Source organism: Odontomachus brunneus, unplaced genomic scaffold (genome assembly GCF_010583005.1).
Source record: "Odontomachus brunneus isolate Ranch 3 - 2012 unplaced genomic scaffold, Obru_v1 Obru_scaffold_131, whole genome shotgun sequence".
Classification (NCBI taxonomy): Eukaryota; Metazoa; Arthropoda; class Insecta; order Hymenoptera; family Formicidae; genus Odontomachus; species Odontomachus brunneus.
The window spans coordinates 581,214-603,370 of record NW_022639581.1 but is presented as its reverse complement, the minus strand read 5'-3'; the positions used below and the strand labels follow the sequence as shown (position 1 = coordinate 603,370).

General features: G+C 39.4%; 1 protein-coding gene across 1 annotated transcript in view; it reads left to right on the top strand.

Annotated features, from left to right (window-relative positions):
* LOC116850019 (dynein heavy chain 2, axonemal-like) overlaps window positions 1–22,157 on the top strand; it is a 71,502-nt gene that overhangs the window by 9,383 nt on the left and 39,962 nt on the right. Inside the window, 18 exon segments of the mRNA XM_032827781.1 lie at window positions 1,977–2,119; window positions 2,624–2,769; window positions 2,920–3,013; window positions 4,954–5,124; window positions 6,385–6,577; window positions 7,017–7,113; window positions 7,337–7,588; window positions 8,317–8,444; window positions 8,756–8,874; window positions 9,189–9,303; window positions 12,309–12,442; window positions 12,538–12,731; window positions 15,964–16,192; window positions 16,271–16,422; window positions 16,514–16,764; window positions 18,263–18,483; window positions 18,622–18,736; window positions 21,221–21,392. Of these exon segments, the coding sequence (XP_032683672.1) occupies window positions 1,977–2,119; window positions 2,624–2,769; window positions 2,920–3,013; window positions 4,954–5,124; window positions 6,385–6,577; window positions 7,017–7,113; window positions 7,337–7,588; window positions 8,317–8,444; window positions 8,756–8,874; window positions 9,189–9,303; window positions 12,309–12,442; window positions 12,538–12,731; window positions 15,964–16,192; window positions 16,271–16,422; window positions 16,514–16,764; window positions 18,263–18,483; window positions 18,622–18,736; window positions 21,221–21,392 (2,926 nt within the window).

Below are 22,157 nucleotides of genomic sequence, written 5' to 3'. Positions count from 1 at the left end.
GTGTGAACCACTGACAAACTCGTGAAAATATTTAATTTTGAAATATTAATTTTTTTACTATAAAAGAACTGAAAATTTAATAATATTCCATTAAGATATTTGCAATTTTGTTAACTTTCACTCAATTTCTATTATAGTGGTTCATACGATAACGACAAGCTTACGGAAATTTTCTACCTAAAATTCAGCTTAATTAAACCATCGAGAATCAAGATATTACTGCAAAATAACGATCTCGAAAAGAAAAACGAAATATATTTTAACTGCATATACTATACTCTTATATCGAAATCTAGTATTTGAGTATTTGACCTTCAAAATTATATTTTTTTTCTCTTTGTATATTGTATAAATACACGTTAAAATAACACTTTTGCATATTCATTTAGTTTGTCATAAAAAATGTACGTGTATATATAAAACATATAATGAGAAGAAAAATATAATTTTGATGATAAAATATTCAATATAAGTATATATATATATGGTACATACAGTTAAAATATATTTCGTTTTTTTTTTTTCAAGGTCGTCATTTTGCAGTAATATCTCTCGGTGGTTCAATTAAGCTGAATTTTAGGTAGAAAATTTCCGTAAGCTTTTCGTTATCGTGTGAACCACTGACAAACTCGTGAAAATATTTAATTTTGAAATATTAATTTTTTTACTATAAAAGAACTGAAAATTTAATAATATTCCATTAAGATATTTGCAATTTTGTTAACTTTCACTCAATTTCTATTATAAAATGTATTTTAGTGAAAAAACAAGCACAATTTTCAGGCAATCTGATCCTCCAGTCCCTTTAAGCGCGACCGAATACTTTAGCGAATCGAGTCTTGAAGACACCAAGAAATAACAAGATAGCATGTCTCGATTATTTTTGTATTTTTGTATATCTTTTTGTCAAGGAGTGTTTAATGGAAGTAAAGGAGACTGGAACTAGATGTCCTATATTTTAGAATTCCGAAATCATGACTTCTCAGACAACTAATTGGTGTGACTGACTGTATAAATATGTTTAGAAGTAACTTTCTTCTATGTATTAAAACCGGCCACATCCTTGTTGACCGTGTATTTTGTAATAATCACAATACCGTCTTGTCCTAATACCGGCTTTAGTTGCTTAATAGCGCAGGGTAAAAAGGCCACGTATCCTGATTAGTATCCTGATTAATAGCTCTAGAATCTCCGCGAAAGATCTCCACAATTTAGGGCCAACTTTACCTCCTCCGCCGATATACTAAATTTCAATCATTTTATGAATGAAAATTTTATTTATTATTAAAAACAGTATATCATACACTAGTAAAAAATTTCATTCTAGCTAGTAACATTTTTATCTAGTCATGATGAAGAATATTAATAGAAAATTTCGAGAAGCGCAAGAATTTAATTTGCTATTGTCAAATCAGTTTTTTCTATTTCTTAACTATAATATTATTCTGATTTTAATGAAATTCAGGGAAAAATATTTCCAAAACGACCATTCGCGATTTTGTACCAACCATTCCTTTCGAGATAAATATTAAAGAAGAGCAACATATCCCTGGGACCATATAGCTCTGATCTCCTCCCTATATATCGTATAATTAGGAATTTTATGTAAGAGACATCGAGTCGAGATTCGTCGGACACGATTTTACTACCCCTTTTCATCTCTCCCGAATTGTGAATTGCATTCTTGCGACATTGCATTTCATAATTTATTAAACATCCGCGAAAACACACGCGCGCGTAAATACACACGCGTATAAATTAAACGTCCTTCTCTCGATGTTAAAAAAGTATTTTGGTTGAAATACAAGCGCTTATATCATGCAAATATTCTGATGACGCGATTCAAACGGCACGCACACGCTCGTAATGCGTATGCAGTGAAAGCGACATTCTTCGTATTTCAGCATATTTTCATTTGCGCGTGGGCGTACGCACGCGAAATATTCTTACAGCGTAGCAAAACTTGTATTTTTCAGCATTGTCGCTGACGGAACGTGCGCTGTTTCGCGAATTAATTCGGCAGCTCGACCGGAAGATCAATCCCGGCTTAACCAAGCTGACGTGGAACACGGATTACGTGGACTCGTACATCGAGGATTGTTTCAACGAAACGGCCAATGTACGCCCAGACTCTCTTACCTCGTCCACGCGCGCCGAGTTCGTATAAATTCATGCAATATGTACGGCGCCTCGCGGTAAAATTTAATTTTGGACTGTCCGTGAGCAGTCCGCTCGCTGTCTACCTGCGTTTGGACAATTAATTATGAACCCCGTATAATGCAGAAACGGAATAATTATGATGCGGATATATACGCGCACACGCGCAAACAGGAATGCACAGAGAAGAGAGTTCATTAACATTTGAGAGTCGAATATTTGTCGGGCCGTTTCCGTTTCTTTCGGAACAATTCGTCACACTTCTGCCTGGCCCGGGCGACATGTCGGGGAAGCGTATCCCGATTGAAATACGAGCGTTGCGCCGTGCAAAATATGACACGCACACGATGAGAGATCGATCGGCGGGATCGGTCTGGCTGCGGATTTCTCCGTTCATCGGCGTGATTTCGCGCGGAACAGTCAACCGGCGCGAACAGAGTCGTTAAATTATTCCTCTTCCTCACAGTTTCAGGAGTTTATCGACACTTACAAGAACTCCAACTCCGAGATCGTAAGAATCAGCGAGAGCATCTGCGACACTCCTATGATCAGGATAAGGGTTAATTACACGTACACATTGCCCGCGCTGGAGTGGGAGCTCCTGCACGTGAGGTAGGGATACCCATTGCATCTCTAGGGCGAATTCAGACGCGTGACTGAAACTTAACGCGATGTGTGTGTGTGTGTGTGTGTGTGTGTGTGTGTGTGCGTGTGTGTATGCTGTGAGTGTGCGCGCATCAGCCGAACTTCCTTGCTTTCCAGAGACGAAGCGTTTCAGATCATGACTCAGAGACTCGATGTGATATTTCGACACGTTATGGAGATCTACCGAGGCTTCGAGGACGTGATGGAAGAGGTATTGCCCTCAACCCCGCGCAAACGTGAAACTTAATCGGCTGTAGAATTTACCGTCTTCTCATTACGATCAAAATAGCTGTATACCTCAGGCTTGTCGTGTCGAACGCAATTCTTATTACTTCAAGGGATTCACGGGATTCTAACAAGAGTAAAAGTCAGGTAAAATTTAAGTAGTTGTAAAAAATTGTGAATTGATAGAAGTATGAATTTTTATGTTTGTTATGTTAACAGTATTTTAGTATAAAAATTTTTATTTTATGATGGATATTATATAACATCATTCTGTGTTTATTTCAATTCTGTTTTGCAAAAGAATTTTGCTTCAGCGGTAGCCATTCTGGTATTAATTAGAGTGACTTAAAATCAGTGTCAATACATTTTTTACATTCCTTAAAGTTATAGTTATCGGTTCATAGAGGCTTTCCGCAAATTCTTGAACCTTTATTTATTTATTTATTTTACAAGCTCGGATTTTTCAGTGAGAAGATTAAAAATGATTTCTGTTTGGCGAAATATTGTTTTTTTTTTAATCCGCTCCGCGAATCGATAACTATAAACCCTTATGAATAAAAAACTGTATTGATACTGATTTTATATCACTTCTGTTGAGGTTAAGATAACTGATATACCGTTAAAGCATGGTCTTTTTTATATACCAAATTATTGTTAATAGACTTATATAAAAAATGTAGACTCCCATTAATTTGCAACTTTTTACAACTTCTCAAATTTTACCTAATTTTTACGTATATCAGAAAGGGTTCTGTAATAAATATCGCCGAGAATAAAATAAAACTACTAATAGTTTGATTTTCAAATGTAAATATTTAAGCTTTCACACAGAATATACGTATGTATTCTCTATGTGTATGTATATTTTACGTTGAAAATTTAAAATATTCACATTTAAAAACCAAAACAATAAAAACATCCAGCATTAGGTACGTGTTCGGACATTAGTACTTTTATCTTATATTATTTAATGCTTTTTTATTTGTTTTACATATTTGCACGTACACACGGCATCATAGATGTCCGAACATTTAATGAATCATAAGTTACCCAATTTTTAGCCTTGCATATAATACGTGAGATTGAAAACCGTATAAGTAATTCTGATTATATGGTTACAACAAATCATAGCGTTAATTATAACGATTTCAATCTTATTCGTACACGCATAAAGTTAAAAATCCTGTAACTCTCGATCTAGGCAATGTCCAATTATCCATGATGTTGTGTGTACAAGACATCCTTATAACGTAACGAACATGTTCGGGGAAAACTTTTTACTGAATTGTACTTTAAAAAAATTACGGTAAATTATTTAATCCTTTAGATTCTCTTTCTTTTTTTACGAACTTCCGTAAGCGCCGCGGGGCAGCTCGCTGACTTACGGAATTTTTTGACGAGTCCCGCCAGAATCTTTCCACAAAATCTCACGCGAAAACGCAAAAATGACCGACGAACTTTCTCACGGCGAAAGAATATTCGCGCGGGAAGAAAACACGACGCACGTTGCGCAGCTGCGGGCTACACTACGAGACGATTCTCATGTAACTAAAGTCGTAGTCGGGAAGTAAGGAGCACATTTACGGCAGATTCGTGATACGATATATCTCTCCGTAACGTGACTACCACCGTGGGCACGTGTTTGCATGTTTAATTCAAAAAGTCTCATCGTGCCTCGTCGTGCAATCTCCGTAATAGTGCATTCTCCGCGCTTCGCCTACTGTCTGCTTCATCGAGTCGATTACGAATTATCGATTATAAGTGTCGTAAGTTTCGTGCTACCTGCTTTACTGCTACCTTTGCTCACACTGCCGTCTCGCGTCCTACGCGGAAGCGTTTATTCGAAATGTGTTTGTTTTTTATAATCTGTTTAGTAGAGTCCAGTTTGTGCGCGAATTTTTGTACCGCAATCATTTTCTTCTTTAGAGTCGCGCGGAATGGGACGATTATATAATGAAGATCGATACGGTGGTCGAACGAGCCATCAAATTATGTTTGGAGAGTTCTTTGACCATCATGTACGAAGCCCTTCACGGCACAGGCACGACAGGACCGTCGCCTCTTCTATTGGTGCAAGCGGATATTATCGACAACAAAGTGTGTCCATAACTTTGCGTAACATGTAGAACATATCGTGCAACAATGTTCAGTACACTGTTTAACCGTAACGTTCTCACGTGTACATTGATAACGAAAATTTAACGCTTCCTAATCGCACAATAGAGGACGCGCACAATAGAGTTTCAAATGAAATTTCATGTTTCAGGCTCCAACTGTGAACCGATTTCAATGCTCTTCTTTAAATGAAAGCTAACAAAATTTGAATCGACTTTGTCGAGCTAAGTCTTTCGCTTTCTTTCTTCTAGATCAGATATATATAGGGTGTCTCAGACTCTCCTCCACCATTTTTATGGGAACGTAGAACGAATTGGGGTGAATATAAAAATCTGTTGCTGTTTTGCGATAATAACTGAGATATTAATTAAAGAAGATTGGTGAATGATTGCGCGATATGGTAGATGAGATGCAATGACGATGTGTACTTGTATTAGATCAAATTGAACAACAAAATCCTTTATCATTTTGCAAATAACTATGTAGATTTTTAGTTATTAATAAAAGAAAATGGTTACATGATTGTGCGCGATAATGCACAAATCTTCTTTAATTAATACCTAAATATCTATGTAGTCAAATTAAATTAAATATGAAATGAGTTATCTATTTGATTGATTGAAGAACATTTCTAAATCTATCTTCCTTATATCTAATTTAGAAAAAGAGAAACAGAAGACAAAATCTAACTTGACTATCTTAAATTTCATTAATTCTCATTAAAAAGAAAACAAGTCGAAATTTTGATCTTACTTTTAGTCTTACTATTCCATTTAATACTTATTTTGATATTCTATATCAATCTCTTTTAATTCTATTTAACCTACTCGAATCGATATTTTGATTCTATTTTCAGGCTTACTATTCCATTCAACACCTGATTGATTTTTGATATTCTAAAGCTTATAATAAAACATTTTGATCCTAAAGAAAGTGGACAGTGAAAAGAAATTTTGGACATTATCCAAGTCAAAGAGTAATTTGTATTATTAGAATTAATCCTACTTTGCTAACTTAGCTCTTACTGCGTTGTAGAATTCAAAGTTTAACATAGGTCCAAAATTTCGACTCGGGTCAAAATCAATTCAGGCGTCGAAGTTTTAGCTTTTGTTGAAACATGAAATTTTACTTGATCCTACAGTGCGACGCCGAGATATCTTATCTGATCGCTGGATTTCCTTGTTTCACCGTGGAAGCAAAGCATAGTACCGTAAACTCTAAACATTTTACTGATTTATCCAGGTAAACTTCGTGCCGAGCCTCTTGGAGGTAGCTACAGTAATAGGAAATATCTCGAATATTTTACTGGAACCTTTGAAAGATGTCTCGCGGCTAACTAAGAAGTTTAAAATTCGATACAAAAGCTTGCCCTTGTCGAAGTTATACGAGCAGGACAGAGAGTTGATCGAACTCCAACAGAAACTCAATAACGGTCGTATCATTAAGCTTCCTCTATACGCCTTTTCCGGTTTTGTTTCCATTTACTCTCGCTACTTGCTGCGCCACAGTCGATATATCGGGTGTTTTGTCGCCGTATCGATGCTATTTATTTCATTTCAATAATTACAAAGAGAACGGTGCGCATATATGTCGAATAAAACGGTAAACATGATTTTAAGTTAGTGAAACGCGGGATTAAGCCGTTCTAGATTGAAAATCAACTCCGAATTTACTGAAATGTTCTCATTCTAAAATATTTCAGATAAATTATTTACGACAGTATATTTATCAGGTTTATATTAAGAATGTCTCCGTGATTTATTAATACGTGTTTTCTACTTGGAATTTTAACCTTGTCAAAACTAAATTCGTACCTTCTGTTTTATACCGCATTGAAAGGACGACATATTAAAGATTAATTCGCGAATTTGCAGAAGTGAACTACTGCTTTGTCCAAGTACAAACTTATCTCAAGAACTGGGAACCTTTTAAGGAAATATGGGAAGTGAACAAAGATTTATTTATTCAAAGGTAATGCAAGCAAAATTCTACCAAAACGAGAAGAATATCCATTTCGCAATTTTGTAAAATTATTATAAGTTTATTTAATCGTAATTTAATTTTTTACGAGTCTTTAAGAAATTGATGAAAAGAAATGGCATCATGGTGCAATTTTATGAGCACCTAATGCGCCTAAATTTGGAAATTCTTCGTGGAAATATGACAGTTTATTGTTCAAGTCTACGTGTTGCAGATACGAAAAGTTAAAACCAACAGCCGCGTCTTTCGACGCGGATATAAGCAGATATTTCGACGTGGTAACTAGCGTCCAACTGCAGGAAACAATGTCGACAGTACACTTCCTCGATATAAATTCCGATGGACTGAAATCCACCATCATCGAACATTGTTCGGTCTGGCAACAGAAGCTTACTGCGCTTTTATTGCGCATCACCGATGGGATGGTCAACCACGTTTACCATTACATCGCCGACAATTCCACAAAGTTAGTTGACGTCATATAATTATTATTCAAATCTAGAAAAAGACCGAATCCAAAGAGAATCCGAATAAAAATTCGAACAAATAGATTCAGCATAAAAGGAGCATTATAGAGATGGTTACTGTTTTGGAATCATAAAAAAAGTTGCAGGAAAAATTGTATATTTTAAGTCTCGGAGTTTTTATTTCGCATATCTGATGAATCATTTATCATAAAGTGACATAAAAAACAAATTAAGGAAAATTATTTTAAATCACATGTCATTCTTATAAACAATTCTTTCTATAAAAGGTCTCTCTCATAAATAATTAAAAATATCCAAGAAATACACCAACGTACTGCTCGACAAAAGAAATTAATGATACGTGAAGAGATACAAATTATTGAGAAATAAAGAGAACCTGTATGTCTTGCTCTGCCTTCCGATTCGAGAAAAATTAATCTCATCTGCAGCTCGCAGGGGTTCCTATTACGCTCGCTGCTGCGCTAAAAATATCTGTCCACGGGCCACGGGTAGTTCGCGATCACCTATTCCGCTCCATAGCGTAATTGAATCTTTCAGTTATATTCGTTTTCAGTTCTCGATCGATATACTATTAATGTAAATTTCCTCGAGCCGAGTGGAACACTGGAGAGGCGTTGCTCGCGCGAGGCGTTACTCCCCATAAATCCCGTCGCGGAGGCCTTTTTGAATTTCGAGCTGAATCGTACGTGAATTCATTCGTTTGCAGAATAACGAAGGAACCGACGGATCTCATCAGCATGCAATCCGCGCTGCAATTGTTCGAGAGGCTCACCGCCGAGATTCCGAAAGAGGAGGAAGAGTTCCCCAAGATCCTGGAGCAGTACCAAAGTTTGGGTAAACCCCTAAATGTTTCTCCGCGCTAAATAAGGAGGTCGATGCGCCATAAAATCGCCGGAGTTCACTCCGGTGTATAGCGCGATCGTTCGTGCGAGCCTGCGATACGATCTACAAGTTCGTGAGAATGTAGCTGTTTTGCCGGAAGTATGACCGCCGATTTCGCGCTTCGAAAACGCATCGCGCGGAATTTAATCGGAGATCAGACGCTCCCGCGAGAGCGAGTCGATCGCGAGGTCGTTTCATCTTACTCGTGCAACTACGGACGGTCGCGCGTATTAGATCTCGGAAGGATGCTCGATTATTTTCAGAGAGATACGAGGCGCCGCTGACTTCCGAGTTCAGGAGAAGATTAAAAGACATCGAGCGTTCCTGGGCGGCTTACTTAGACTTGCTTGCCATGTGCGAAGTTACTCTGCTCGAGAAGAAGGTACGATATTTCGCTGGTATGAAGGGAGAAACTGTTGGAAAGTTCGCGGTAAAGAAAAAAAAAATCGCGTCGATTGCGACTCTTGAGCGTCGGACAGAAGAGAGAAACACCATGTCGAACTTTTCAATGTTTGTGCAATGTTTTGCCGCATGTCTAGGACTCTCGGGATAATTGGGGATGTATCAGTTTTCCGCGCGATACAGCGAAGAAAGGAGGCCAGTGTCAGAAATCGTGGATCTCGCGGTTATAAATATTCATGCGACAACTCGAGGGATACATTTTCGACTATCAATGTTGTCTCAACGTAATTGCAGGAAGAGTTTAAGCAAATATTGCTGGCTGACGCGACAATGTACCAGGAAGATGCATCCTCGTTGGCGCGCAAATTTAACGATACCGGGCCCTTCACATCCGAGTGGAATTCAAAGGGTAAATTGGTTTATACGCGTACTCACCCGACGTGTAAATCCGCGCTCGTTGTGAGATAGTGCCAAGTTCTCGCGTAAATCAACTACGATATCTTTTCGAGCGCTACCCCCCGAGACCACTCCCTCTCGTAACGTATGCCTCGCGTCAGGGTAATAAAAACAACTGGATGTTTCGAAATTGCAGGCGGAGGCAACTCCAAGGCTGATCGAGCTCTTGAGATCGAACTGAAGGGTCTTGATCAATTTTTCTGATTTGTTTTCGTGAGTTCTATTAGCCAGCCGAATCTTTATTTATAATTTCAAAGCAACTTGTATTTTACAGTTTCTCGTGGATTCGCGCAACCATTCAGGCACGAACGACGGTCGGGATAAAATAACATCGGCGCGCACGTTGTATACGTTCAACACTAGACTCGGTCGCGAATTTATAAATGGAACGACTAGGAATAAAAGGAAGCTTTGAAACATATGGAAGATACGCTTCATACATTGGAGAGAATGTTGGAAGGATTTTTTAATGTGTGAAAGAGCTCGCACTCTTTCGATAAATAAATCGAATCTCTCAACGATGCGATAAATGTTGATGAACAATAGCGATGATCGCTCGCGGCGTAAAATTTTCCACATACGAAAAAACGACTAATTTCTCGTCAGTTTTTAGCCCTATTTTGGACTATTCAAAATCTTAAAATATTTTTTGATAAAATTGTAGCTATTAAGGGGATGCGAAGTCTTTACTGACAGAATATTGAATTTTTTTCTGCAAAGTTACGTTATATTGGCAGCACAGAATTACAAATGCTCTTATACGATAAAAATACGTGCGAGAATGAATTGAAATTGTTGAATGTACTACTGTGTCCAAAAAATAAGGCCAGTTTTTATTTATTTCCAAAAATATTTATTTATTCTTCCAAATCTATTTCGTCGCCTTCAAAGTAATCCCCTCCCGACACAATACACTTATGCCAACGTATTTTCCAGTCCTCGAAACAAGAATTAAAGTCGCCTTCCGGGATGGCTTTCAGAGCGCGTAGCGATTCACGTTGTATCTCTTCTATCGTCTCAAAACGATTTCCCCGCAGTGGTCTTTTGAGTTTCGGGAATAGCCAGAAGTCACACGGTGCTAAATCAGGCGAATACGGTGGTTGTGGAACGATATGGATCGAATTTTTGGCGAAAAAGTCACGAAGAACGAGTGCAGTGTGAAAAGGTGCATTATCGTGATGCAAAAACCAAGAATTGTCTGCCCACAATTCTGGCCTCTTCTTGCGAGTAGCTTCACGCAAACGACGCATAACACTCAAATAATAATCTTTGTTGACGGTTTGGCCGATTTGGTTGATTTTCTTGACGTGTTGTTCATCGGTAGAGGTTGATGGTCGTCCGGAACGCTCTTCGTCTTCAACACTTTCACGACCTTCTTTGAACTGTTTATACCACTTGTAAATATTCCTTTCCGACAAAGCATGGTCCCCGAAGGCTTTCTGCAACATCCTGAACGTTTCTGCACCCGAAATTTCATTCCGCAAACAAAATTTAATGCAACTTCTTTGCTCAATATAATTAGACATTGTAAAAATCGCCGAATGCACTTTTAGCGTTGTACAAAACTAAGCGTAAAACAAAAAGTAATAAATGTTTTGACATGAAATTTGTCACAGATGTCTGTCACAATGCTGCCAACTTAGAAAAAAAATATTTATGATGCGGTTTACCCGCACGATTTAAATTGAAAACTGGTCTTACTTTTTGGACACAGTAGTATGACAAAAACGATAAAAGACTTCAGAATTGACATTTCGAGTGCAAATCAGCCTGTCAGACGCTGTAAGTTAGTGTCAATATTTTCCTGAAAGAAAAGATCTGTAGCTTGTATATACTGAACGCGAGTTTTGCTTCGCTCAGAAAAATTTCGAAGAACATTGCTGTACATTCGCATCTGAATTCGGAAGCTTAAGAAAAGTTTGCAGAAAGATTTCTACATATGCGTGATTAGATTTTCCGCTGAATATAAAATAAAGCAATACACGTAAGTTCTGTATGTGCAAAGAATACGAAAAAGATAGAGTGACTGTATTAGTGACGATTGTCTCTGCATTATGCTTTTCGTGTCATCGACGCTAGCGTCCTCTTAATGGATAAATTAAAGATTAATGAACAAAAATATATAAGATAAAAAGATAAAAGATAAGATAAAAAGATTAAAGATATATCAAGTATCAAAATGTAATGATAAGTATAAGTATCAAAGTGTGATGCGTCTCACTATTTGGGAGAAAATGACCCAAAAGGAATTTCTAAATCAAGAAATAACGTTTCTAGCAAGTCATATAAGTATTTTATTAGAATATTAGTTAAGTTTTCTGCAAATATTAGTTAATATTTCATTAGAATATTAGTTAAGTTTTCTGCAAATTTTTCCCATACCTAAATTAGTAAATATTATTAACATTTGTAACCTGTATTATTTTATTGATAAAGACTTTTATATCTTCCATTTCTTGTAACATTTCCTATACGTTACTTATACTTAAAGATCCTAACGATACTATTTGTTTCGATAGAATACATATCTATTTGCGCCATTTTTTCCAAGTGGTGAAATCACTTTGATTTTATCAAGAAATAATTTAAGATCTCGAGTGCCAAAATGGGGCTGATCTTGGCCGCACTCTTCCTCGTGGAAATCCCCGATTAGAGACTAAAAATCCAAGCCCCGGCTTTCGCTACTGTAAATTACAAGCGCGTTATTTATTCAGAGCGCGTTTTTGCTCCACGTCCAGATGTTTTGAACGCGTTTGTCGATATTGCGCCGGTTTTTTCTATGTGAATTTTGCACGTGTAAATAAACGCGCGAGCCCTTCGCATATCCGCGGACCCGCGTGAACGCCAAACAGACGTTAAATGAACGACGCGTTGACTTGATCGCGGAATAACGGATCATCGAGCCGAGTGTAATGATCACTCACTTTATCGTCACGTCGCGCATCACGTGTATTTCAGAGGCCCTGACTTGGTTGACGAACTTCCGGAAGGAGACTCACTCGATGAGACATCGGGGCAGCCTGCTGAACGCGCAGCTGACGTTTTTCGGCATAAGTCAACCGGATTCGAGGGAGCTCGCGCAACTTGAGAAAGTAAGCTCGATCCCGCTTCCACCGTGTCTTACATCCTCGCGCGTGAGGTTGCGCGTGTCTTTTCAATCGCCCGGACGTTCCTCTCGCCCACGAAGGACATGACGATGATGGAAATGGTGTGGCAACTGACGGACGAATGGAATGACGCCTGGGAGCGCTACAGGAGCGGAAATTTCTGGACGATAGAAACGGAAGAGATGGACACGACCGCTAATCTCCTGCTCCGGAAACTCACGCGACTCTGCAGAGAGCTGAGGGAGAAGAATTGGGAGATCGTCGAGAGCACCAGGTGCGTCCCGGTGATGCGATTTTCGGGCGCGCCCGTACCATTAAATATACGCCGTGCGGCTTTCGCGAGGCGCAAAGTAGTTTGCCTTTGTGAGCCGTCCTTTAGCCGGAATACCAATTTGCCGTTGCGCGAAGGCTAGAAACAGGTCAGCCAGCCAGTGCAAACCATGTCGGCACGATGGATGGCCATTTTTCAAAATGACAGCAAGATGAGAGAGATCGAGCGCGGGAACGTAATCGACAGTAATTGTTGATGATTGAAACGTACGTTCGTTTCAGCAGCAAATATCGGAGCCTGCAGCGAGTGAATTAACCTTTTCGCTACCAGCTTTTTGCGGCATATGACGGGGAGAGTTAAAAAAAAGGGGGAGAGGAAAAAGGTTCATCGATACGGGCGATACATGACGATAAATATAATCCACGTGTTTCTATCTCCTACCCTTTTCGTTCGAATGAAACGACGTGCACTCAGAGCAAGCATAGCGGCGCTTTGCAAGAAATAACGCAGAAAGGACAGAATACGGTTAATCCCGTATGTTACACACTCGCGCTTATTAACCTCTGTACCGCTAAAGCGCGAAGCTTACGTAAACTACACGGCCGTGCTCGCGCCAGTCCCTTCGGCGATACTTTCTGAAGCTAACAAAGTACACATTTTGTAAGTGGCTGCGTAACCAGCTGTGAGTCAACCCATTACGGTAAACAAAGAAAAATGGAAAAGAAACATGCACGCTAGCTGTAGCTAGCGTTGCCAGGCGTGTAAAGAAGAAAAATTAATCGTTTGCGATAAAAGAAAGAAGAGAGGAAAAAAAGGTTCCAACAAGCTTTCCGTATAAATTTCCAATATCGGAAACCATAATTTTATTTTATCTCGACTCGCAATGTTTCAAGTCTCTAATTAATTTTCCTGTTCAATCTTCGGGCAACCTAAGCGACCGTAAGTGGTCACTATAGTGGTATTCCTGTAATAATTGACACGGATATAATAGTACTGTTGCAAATTGATAATATTATCTCGTCTGACCTGGTTGCAAAATTACAACTCCAAGCTCTTATAAATTTAGTTTCATGAAACAATAAACGTGTTCGAGTCAGAATAAGGTAAAAGTTCCTGGATATTCTTATTTTTTTTTTTTGGTCCCTGTAAATCCTGTGAATATTTAAAGCTAAAATATCATCTAAAGTATCATAAGTATCCTAAAGTATCATTTGTTAAATATAGGTATATATTTTTGTATGTATGTTAAAGATTTAAATATTCGTATTTATATAAATATCAAAACAACGAGAATATTCAGGACTAGATAGTTTATTTAAACATTATCACTCACTCAAACACGATTATTTCACAAAAATAGGATTTATAAAAGTTTTAAATAGCAATTTTGCAACCGGTCAGACGAGATTAGATTATCCATTTGCAACGTTATTTTTATACTCGTGTCATAATTGTTACAAGAATACTGTTTGTCACTTACGCTCGCACTGCTTACGCAAAGATTTGACAGGAAAATTAATTAGACTTTAAAATATCAAGTTTATTAAAATTAAAAAGAGTGGCGAAGCTTTCATAAGCTTTCAAAAAGCCCCACATTGTATAGCATTCGAAATCTTAAATTATTTTTTAATAAAATTGTAGCTGTAGATGGATAGATTAAAGGCATACAAGTATCAAAGTGCACGTCATTATTTTGAAGAAAAAGAACTTCAAAACTAACATATGATTTACATAAGTATTTGTTAGAATACTGGTTAGAATATTAGTAGAATACTGGTTTTCTGCAATTTCCCTTACCTATGCAACAAATGCTGATATTCATAATATTGATAAGTGATATTCATAATATTGATAAGTTGATAATAAGTCGGTTGCGGACGCACTAAGAATAATTTTTACAGAACAATAATTAACTTAATCGTCAATTAATTCCGTTGTGACAAGCAAATATCTATTGACCAATTCTATCAGTTACCTAAATTAATAAGTATTATTAGCATTTATAACCCGTGTTATATATTTTATTGATAAAGACTTTCATCTCTTTCATTTTTTGCAACATTTCCTATACGCGTTTTTTGTAAATGTCCTAACGATACCATTTATTTCGATAGAATATGTAACTTTGTGGACTATTTTCTTCGAAATGATAAGACGCATCACTTTGATACTTATATATCTTTAATCTAATCAGGAATAGCTACACTGACCGAAATTATCCGGTAAATTAACAAACGGATATTTCCAATCAAAATACCGGTGAATTTTTATATCCAATCAGGATATCCGATTAAATTTAATCGAATGGGTTTCACGGGCAGTTTATAGCTTTTTAATGTTCTTACTTCTATCATCAACAAGTATAACAGAAATGCATAAGAAACAAAATTGAATACAAGATATAATTAAATAATTTTAATAAAATCATCATAGTTGAGACACGAATCATTCTAAATTTCTTTTGCCGAGATTCCAACCGAAATATTTCAAATCTGTGCTAAATTAATAAGAAATGGTTCGAATCTCGACTATACCGAGAAATTATTTGTATAAATAATTTTTTTCCAACTTTTTACATATTTTGTTTAAACATTTTATTATTTATACAAATAATTTTACACATTTGACTTCATATTCATAATTAACAAATCAAAAACGCCTATATCTTGTATTCAATTTTATTTCTTATGTATTTTTGTTGCACTTGTTGATGACAGGAATGAGAACATTAAAAAGCTATAAACTGCCCGTGAAACTCAAAGTGAGTCAAAATGAGAAAATATGGCCTAAATATTTTTTATACTTCTACATTTGTGCTAAATTAGAAAGAAATCGGAGTGTAACTTTTGAGTAAGTTTACTTTTTTGAGTACAATTTAATAAAAAATAATTTAAGATTTCGAACGCTGCAAAAATGGAGTTAAATTTGGTGAAGCGTTTGGAGTTGCAATTTGGCGATCAGGTCACACGAGACAAGATTATCTCTTTGTAATTTTTATTCGATATTCCCGTCAATTATTAGTATCAATGTTATATACGCACATGTGGCAGCAAATTTTTTCCAATATCCACATTATCAAATTAAGCCTGTTTTACGCAATTATATAAAGAGAATGAAAGAAAAATTCGTCCGTGTGTTCCTTTGTTTTTGTCGAGAATTCTCCAAATAAACCTCGATAGGGAACGTAATAATTGCTCTGCGCACACGTGGCTCTACCGGTAAGTGTCCATCGCAGGTCAAGAGTCGATAAATTTCGACGTACGCTGCCGTTAATCACGGATCTGAAGAATCCGGCGATGAGACCGAGGCATTGGAGACGAGTCAAGGACACGGTCGATCGCGATTTCGACGAGACGTCGGAGGAATTCACCCTGGAGCTGATTGCTGAGATGCAATTGCAGAATTTTGTCGAGCAAATCGACGAGATTTCAAGAGCGGCCACAATGGAGCTCACCATCGAAGTTGTGAGTTGTCGTTGACGATTGATATAATCAAGAGAATTTCTCGACGCGCGCTGTCTCGATACGCTGTATGATTCTCAGGGTCTCCAACATATCAAGGATATCTGGGAATCGATGCCGATCACAATGGTGCCGTACAAAGACAAAGGAATATACAGATTGAAGCCGATCGATGACCTGATGCAAACGCTGGAGGATAACCAGGTGCAGCTTTCTTCCATGAAGTCGACGAGGTGCGTCGCGTCGCTCCAGTTGAACCGGATACTTCGCGTGCCCGCGGACCTAACGACGCTAAATTAAGTGGATTACATCGGCTTTCGTCAGGTTTGTAGATCCGTTTGCCCAGGAAGTCGACTACTGGGAACGGACGTTGTCGACGGTCGGCGAAGTTCTGGAAATGGTTCTGGTCATACAGAGGGAATACGCGTACTTGCACAATATATTCACCAGCGAGGACATCAGGAAACAACTCCCAAAGGAGACGGACGATTTTGACAGGATGACGAGCGAATGGACCGAGCGCACGTCAAGGATGGCCAGCCACGGTTTGGCGTTGCCGGCCACTCACGAGCCACGTATGTGTTATCAAAGGACCATTACAAAGGGGATATTTAAACGTAAAATCACGGCGGCGCACTGATGTGCCCCTCTGTGTGCTCAGGCGAGTGGAAATCCAACGGCACGAATGAGCAGCGCGGCCGGATTCTCTAAAAACGAGATATATGTTAGACTAGCTGAAACTACCGGGCGTTGCCCGGGTTATCGCAAAGTGTCAAGGGGATGAAATCAGGGGGAGGGGCTCAAGTATCCGGGTTTCATGATAGCCTATATTTTCCGCAGGGACCTACAGAGTAACTATGCAAAATTTGGTCTAGATCGGTCAAAGGATTTTATTGTTTATAGGGAACATACAGACAGACATTCTATTTTACATATATATAAATATTTTATGTATGTATACACACACACACATTATATATATATATATATATATATGCGTGTGTAAATATAGATCTATACTATATATAGATATATACATTCTATATACATATATCTATAGATATATAGAATATAGATATATCTATAGATATATCTATATATAAATATAGATCTATATATACATTTATATATGTATAGATATACACAAGAATATTCGTTTGATTTAATTACACAAATTTGTATCTCTTGTATATTTATATCGCAAACTTCTCTCGTTTGCATTTTTTTCTCTCACTCTGCTCGCGCTACAAAGATATAACGAAATTCTGACAGCTTGGACGGATACAGTTACACCGAGTTGACTCTCTTCTCGAAGTGCATGAGCAATCAAGAGTTTGAATTAACGCAAGGGTTATAATGATCTCTTACTACAATTGATCCCAAACCCCCCTGCCCTACATGTATCTCCGATCCTAAATCAACCGGATTATGTATAGTAGGATTAAAGCCCGTAATCCCCTCTCCCTTCTAACCAAAAGGAGGCACACGTGCACGGTAAAATATCTGGAAAATGAGTAAAATCGCCGTGAACGTAAAGGAGGGCGAAAATCTCTCGCGACAATCTAAACATTTCCCCAACGGATTTCCCGACCTTGCGCAACGTCCCTGGAATTAAACGTGTCTGCGATAAATATATTTGCAAAAAAAATGTATATATATATATATATATATATATATATATATTCAGCCAACACGCACAAATAGACGAGTTTGTTTAAATTAAGTGCATCGCATTTGCAGTGCGCGATCACGCCGGGCGTTAAACTAGGATTAAAACCGGATCGAAATTATTTAAGCTAGAGTCGGTTCCCGGCGAGTATTAATGTAAATGGATACGTACAAACCGCCTGTCGGTTCCCGGCGCTAAAAAAGGGAGAAAAAAAGGAAGAGGGAATAAATGAAAGAAATAAAGGATCGAGCGACGAGCCGACGCGTACGCGTACTGTAAAATAATGTAAATCTATTCCATTGAAAGCATTTGCATTTTTTCTCCGCCCCTCATCCCGACGATCCCTCTGCCCCTTCCCCCTCCGGCCATCCTGTCTGCCTGCTTCCCCCTACCCCCTCCGTTAGCCGGTTTACTGGAAGTCCTGAACAAACTCAATGACAAGTTGGAGGCGTTGCAGCGGGCGCTCGAGCAATACCTCGAGACGAAGAGACGTGTATTTCCCAGGTTCTATTTCGTCTCGAACGATGATCTGCTGGAGATCTTGGCGCATTCCAAGCGGCCGCATCTTATGCAGCCGCATATCAGAAAGCTCTTCGGCAACATCAAGTCCTTGAAGCTCAGCAAAGTATTTGTCCTTCTTCTTCTCCTCCTTCTTCTTTTCGCCGGCGCCTCGGCCACCTGCTTGCCCGCTTGCTTGCCTCACCTCGCGTACGCCTGCCGGGACTCTTAATGATATCGTATTTTTCTCTCTATCTCCCTTAAGTCGATCACTGGGAAACCTTTCGCCGACGGCATGTACTCCGAGGAGGGAGAGTACATCGAGTTCATCGAGTCGATTATACTGGAGGGTCAAGTCGAGCATTGGCTGCTTGACGTTGGTGAGTTAGCTTCTCCTTCGAGCAGGCCGCCGCCGCGGGATGAATAACATTGGCCTACAAAATTTTAACTTTCTTTTGCGTTCTAGGAAACAAAAGTTGTTTCTTACGTAATTTTACAATAAAATACGAATTTGGCCGCAGAATTATTCTATCACAGAATTACTCTATATTTGTAAAATTCGACATTCGTCGAATATAGAGTATTTATAGCACATTATAGTCTAGCATTTTTTAAACTAATAGACCACGCTTTTAATTTCTGTAATCCTTTTTGTGATATATGAATATGTCTCATCAATATTTTTAAATATTTTTAGTATTAAGAAAAATATATATAAATATTATAAATATTATAAATATTATAAATATTTTTAGTATTAAGAAAAATATTGTTTTGTTACTAACAATAAGATGAATATGGCTAAAATCGCTGTTTTTGGCTATTTTAACCTATTTATTTCGAAAATCTAATGTAATAGACTTAATTTTGCGGTCAGATTCGGATCCTGCAAGCAAAATTACGTGAGAAATCACTTTTGTCTCCTAAAACGCAAGATCATGCGTACCTGTGTAATAAACGAATTTCGACTTGTCGAACGAAGCGTGACCATAGACGTATAATACCCAGCTGCGCATTTGGGACTGAAAAAACGTCAAAAATTGAACAGGCACAGCATGCTTTGTATTGTCATTCTGTTCTTGTCCGACATTGTGCAGTGGGGCATTTTAGCTCACCTGTACCGACTATGTTTATCGCGAAACGGAACGTCCTTATAGGGAAAACCGGGGCTATACGGTCGCAGGGGTATGTCGCTTATGTGCTTTTTTTAGTATTTATTGAGAGTATTTAGTATATCTTGAGAAGGAATAATGAGTACGAAATCGCGAAATAGTCCTTTTAGAACATAAATATTTTTCCCTGAGTTTCATTAAAATCGTAATATATTACAGTTAAGAAATAGGAAAAACTGATTTTCGGTAATAAGCGAAATAAATTTTCGCTCTTGAACCTCTTGAAATTTTCTATTAATATTCTCTATTGTGACTACAAAAATTAAGCGATGTGTTATTAGCTAGAATGAAATTTCTTACAACTGTATGATATATTGTTTCTACCTGTTATAAGTGCAATTTTTATCCAACGATCCATAAAACGATTTAAATAGAGCATAGAGACAAACGAGGTAAAGTTAACCCATAATTAAGGGCCGACAGGAAGGCTATGGAGACTTCTCGTGGAGACTCTGCAATCACTAGTCAGAACATATATTTTATACGTAGCTTTTCTATCCTATTCGACAACTGAGCAACTGAACCAGAGCAAGATGATTATGTTGCTGCATGTTCGTATTTTGGTTGTTGCAAAACAAAATACAGTTAACAGGGTCGTAACGGGCATTGATGCGTAGAAGAATCTCTATCATGTTTACATAGCCAGTCAGAAAAATTAGTCGCTTAACAAGTTGTAACTTCGAAATTTTAAGATATAGAATATTTAACTGCGATCTTCCCTACTTATCACATGCGTATTTTTCTCTACGTCTTGCAACTTCCCTTCATTCCTTTTCACCCTTCTACTGTTCTGTTTTCTTAGTCAACGAAAGTCTTTTTAGCCCACCGCGCGTCGTTAGGAAAAGACAGGTTGGTGATCGTACAGCAGCTTTCTCTTTTTCTAGTTCCTGATGTATTTTAACTACGGGAACCATAAGGACCGCACGGTCCAAGTATTATGCGTCTATGAGAGCGCAACGCGTTAAGAGTAAGCGGGCTGAATAATTCGCGGGCCGATATAACTTTCAAATGTAATAATACTCTGCTCCCTCACGCGGGAGCGTGTACCGCTGGTTATTTTATTCCGGGAGCTCAGAGATGTCCGCGCAATAAATCCAATTTCCCGTTATCCGCGGGACCTACACGCGTGCGGGCGAGCGCACGTTGGGGAGAGACATGCATATGTAGGCGAGAATTTATAAGATCGTAAATTGCTCTTTGTAAAATCGAAAAAGCCGTTGGCCCCCTCCGCCATTTGAAATATGAAAGCGTCGCGCCCGTGCCGTCGACAAACCTCCTTGGCGGGTGCGCGTCGCCGAGGAAACCAGGAGAAAGATCAGCGACGTGTGAACACGGGCTCATCAAATATTTACAATATTCCGCGGGTGCTCACGGCGCGCCGGGCAGCAAAGAGTGCCGTTTACAACGACGTATACGTACTTACGTTCGTTCGGCTCCCGCGTAAATAAAAGCGCGGCGCGGAAAATTGGCCATAATTTATGCTCGATCCCGACGTGTGGTCCTCGCTACCGCCGTAAATTACCCGACGCGAGCAGCGTGTGCAACTTCGATTTCTGTTTGCGAGAGATAAAAATGCGCGAACGGGGTGCGGTGTCGGGGCGGCGGACGGGGGTGGAGAAGGGGCGGTAGAGTAGAGGAAACGCAGCGGGGAGGCTGCGAGCGTGAATAAAGCCGCGCGGCTGGCAATTGCAGAGGCCGCGATGAGAGTGACCCTGCGCGAAGTGTTGAGGCAGTGTCGGACGGAGCTACGAAAAACGCTGGCGAAACGCGACAGGTGGGTGAAAGAGTGGCCGGGCCAGCCGGGCATTACGTCCACTCAAATCCAATGGACGAGCGACTGCACGCGGGCCCTGCAGCACTGCAAGTGAGCGTCCCCTGTGCCGTTGCCTGCGAGGAATTTCATCGGCGCGTTAGTTATGGGAGCGCACGCGAAGGGAGACGGGCGAGGTCGCGGGAGAGGCTGCGACGACAACGCGACGCGCACGGGAAGGGTGGAAACGGGGTTGCAAACGTGAGAGGGCGTCTCATGCGCGGTGGACACTGGGGCGCGGTTGCAGGGAACGATGACGATGACGATGACGACACGCACGTAGCGAGAAAGGGCTTTCACGCAGAGGGCGGCGGGAAGGGGCCGAAGGATGGCCGGAAGGGGGACAGGAGACACGGCAACTCTAATAAGAGAAATTTTGCATATTCTACGTCTCGTCCTGCGATCCGACGACGGCACCTCGGGCAGAGGCACCCTTCCTACCCGATTTGCATATACTAGCCGTACCGCGAATAATTTAACCCACACCTACGGCGGATATATCCCTACCCTCGTATCTACCTACCTAGCTACCTACCTACCTACCTACCGAATAAAATCCCACCCGTCTCACGACACCGCTGTAACGCTCGTGTTACGCAAGGCCCGACGTACCACCACCTTTCCGTTGCACGAGTGTCTCGGAAAAAGGGGATGCCAAAGGCAGCGCACAGCGAGAAGGGTCGGGCAAAATAGAGACGAGCGCTGAATGCGCCGGACGGTGGAAAATGGTTTTGCCAGAAGCATGTCATACGCTGCGCTTCGCCGTGCTCTCTCTCTCTCTCTCTCTCTCTCTCTCTCTCTCTCTCTCTCTCTCTCTCT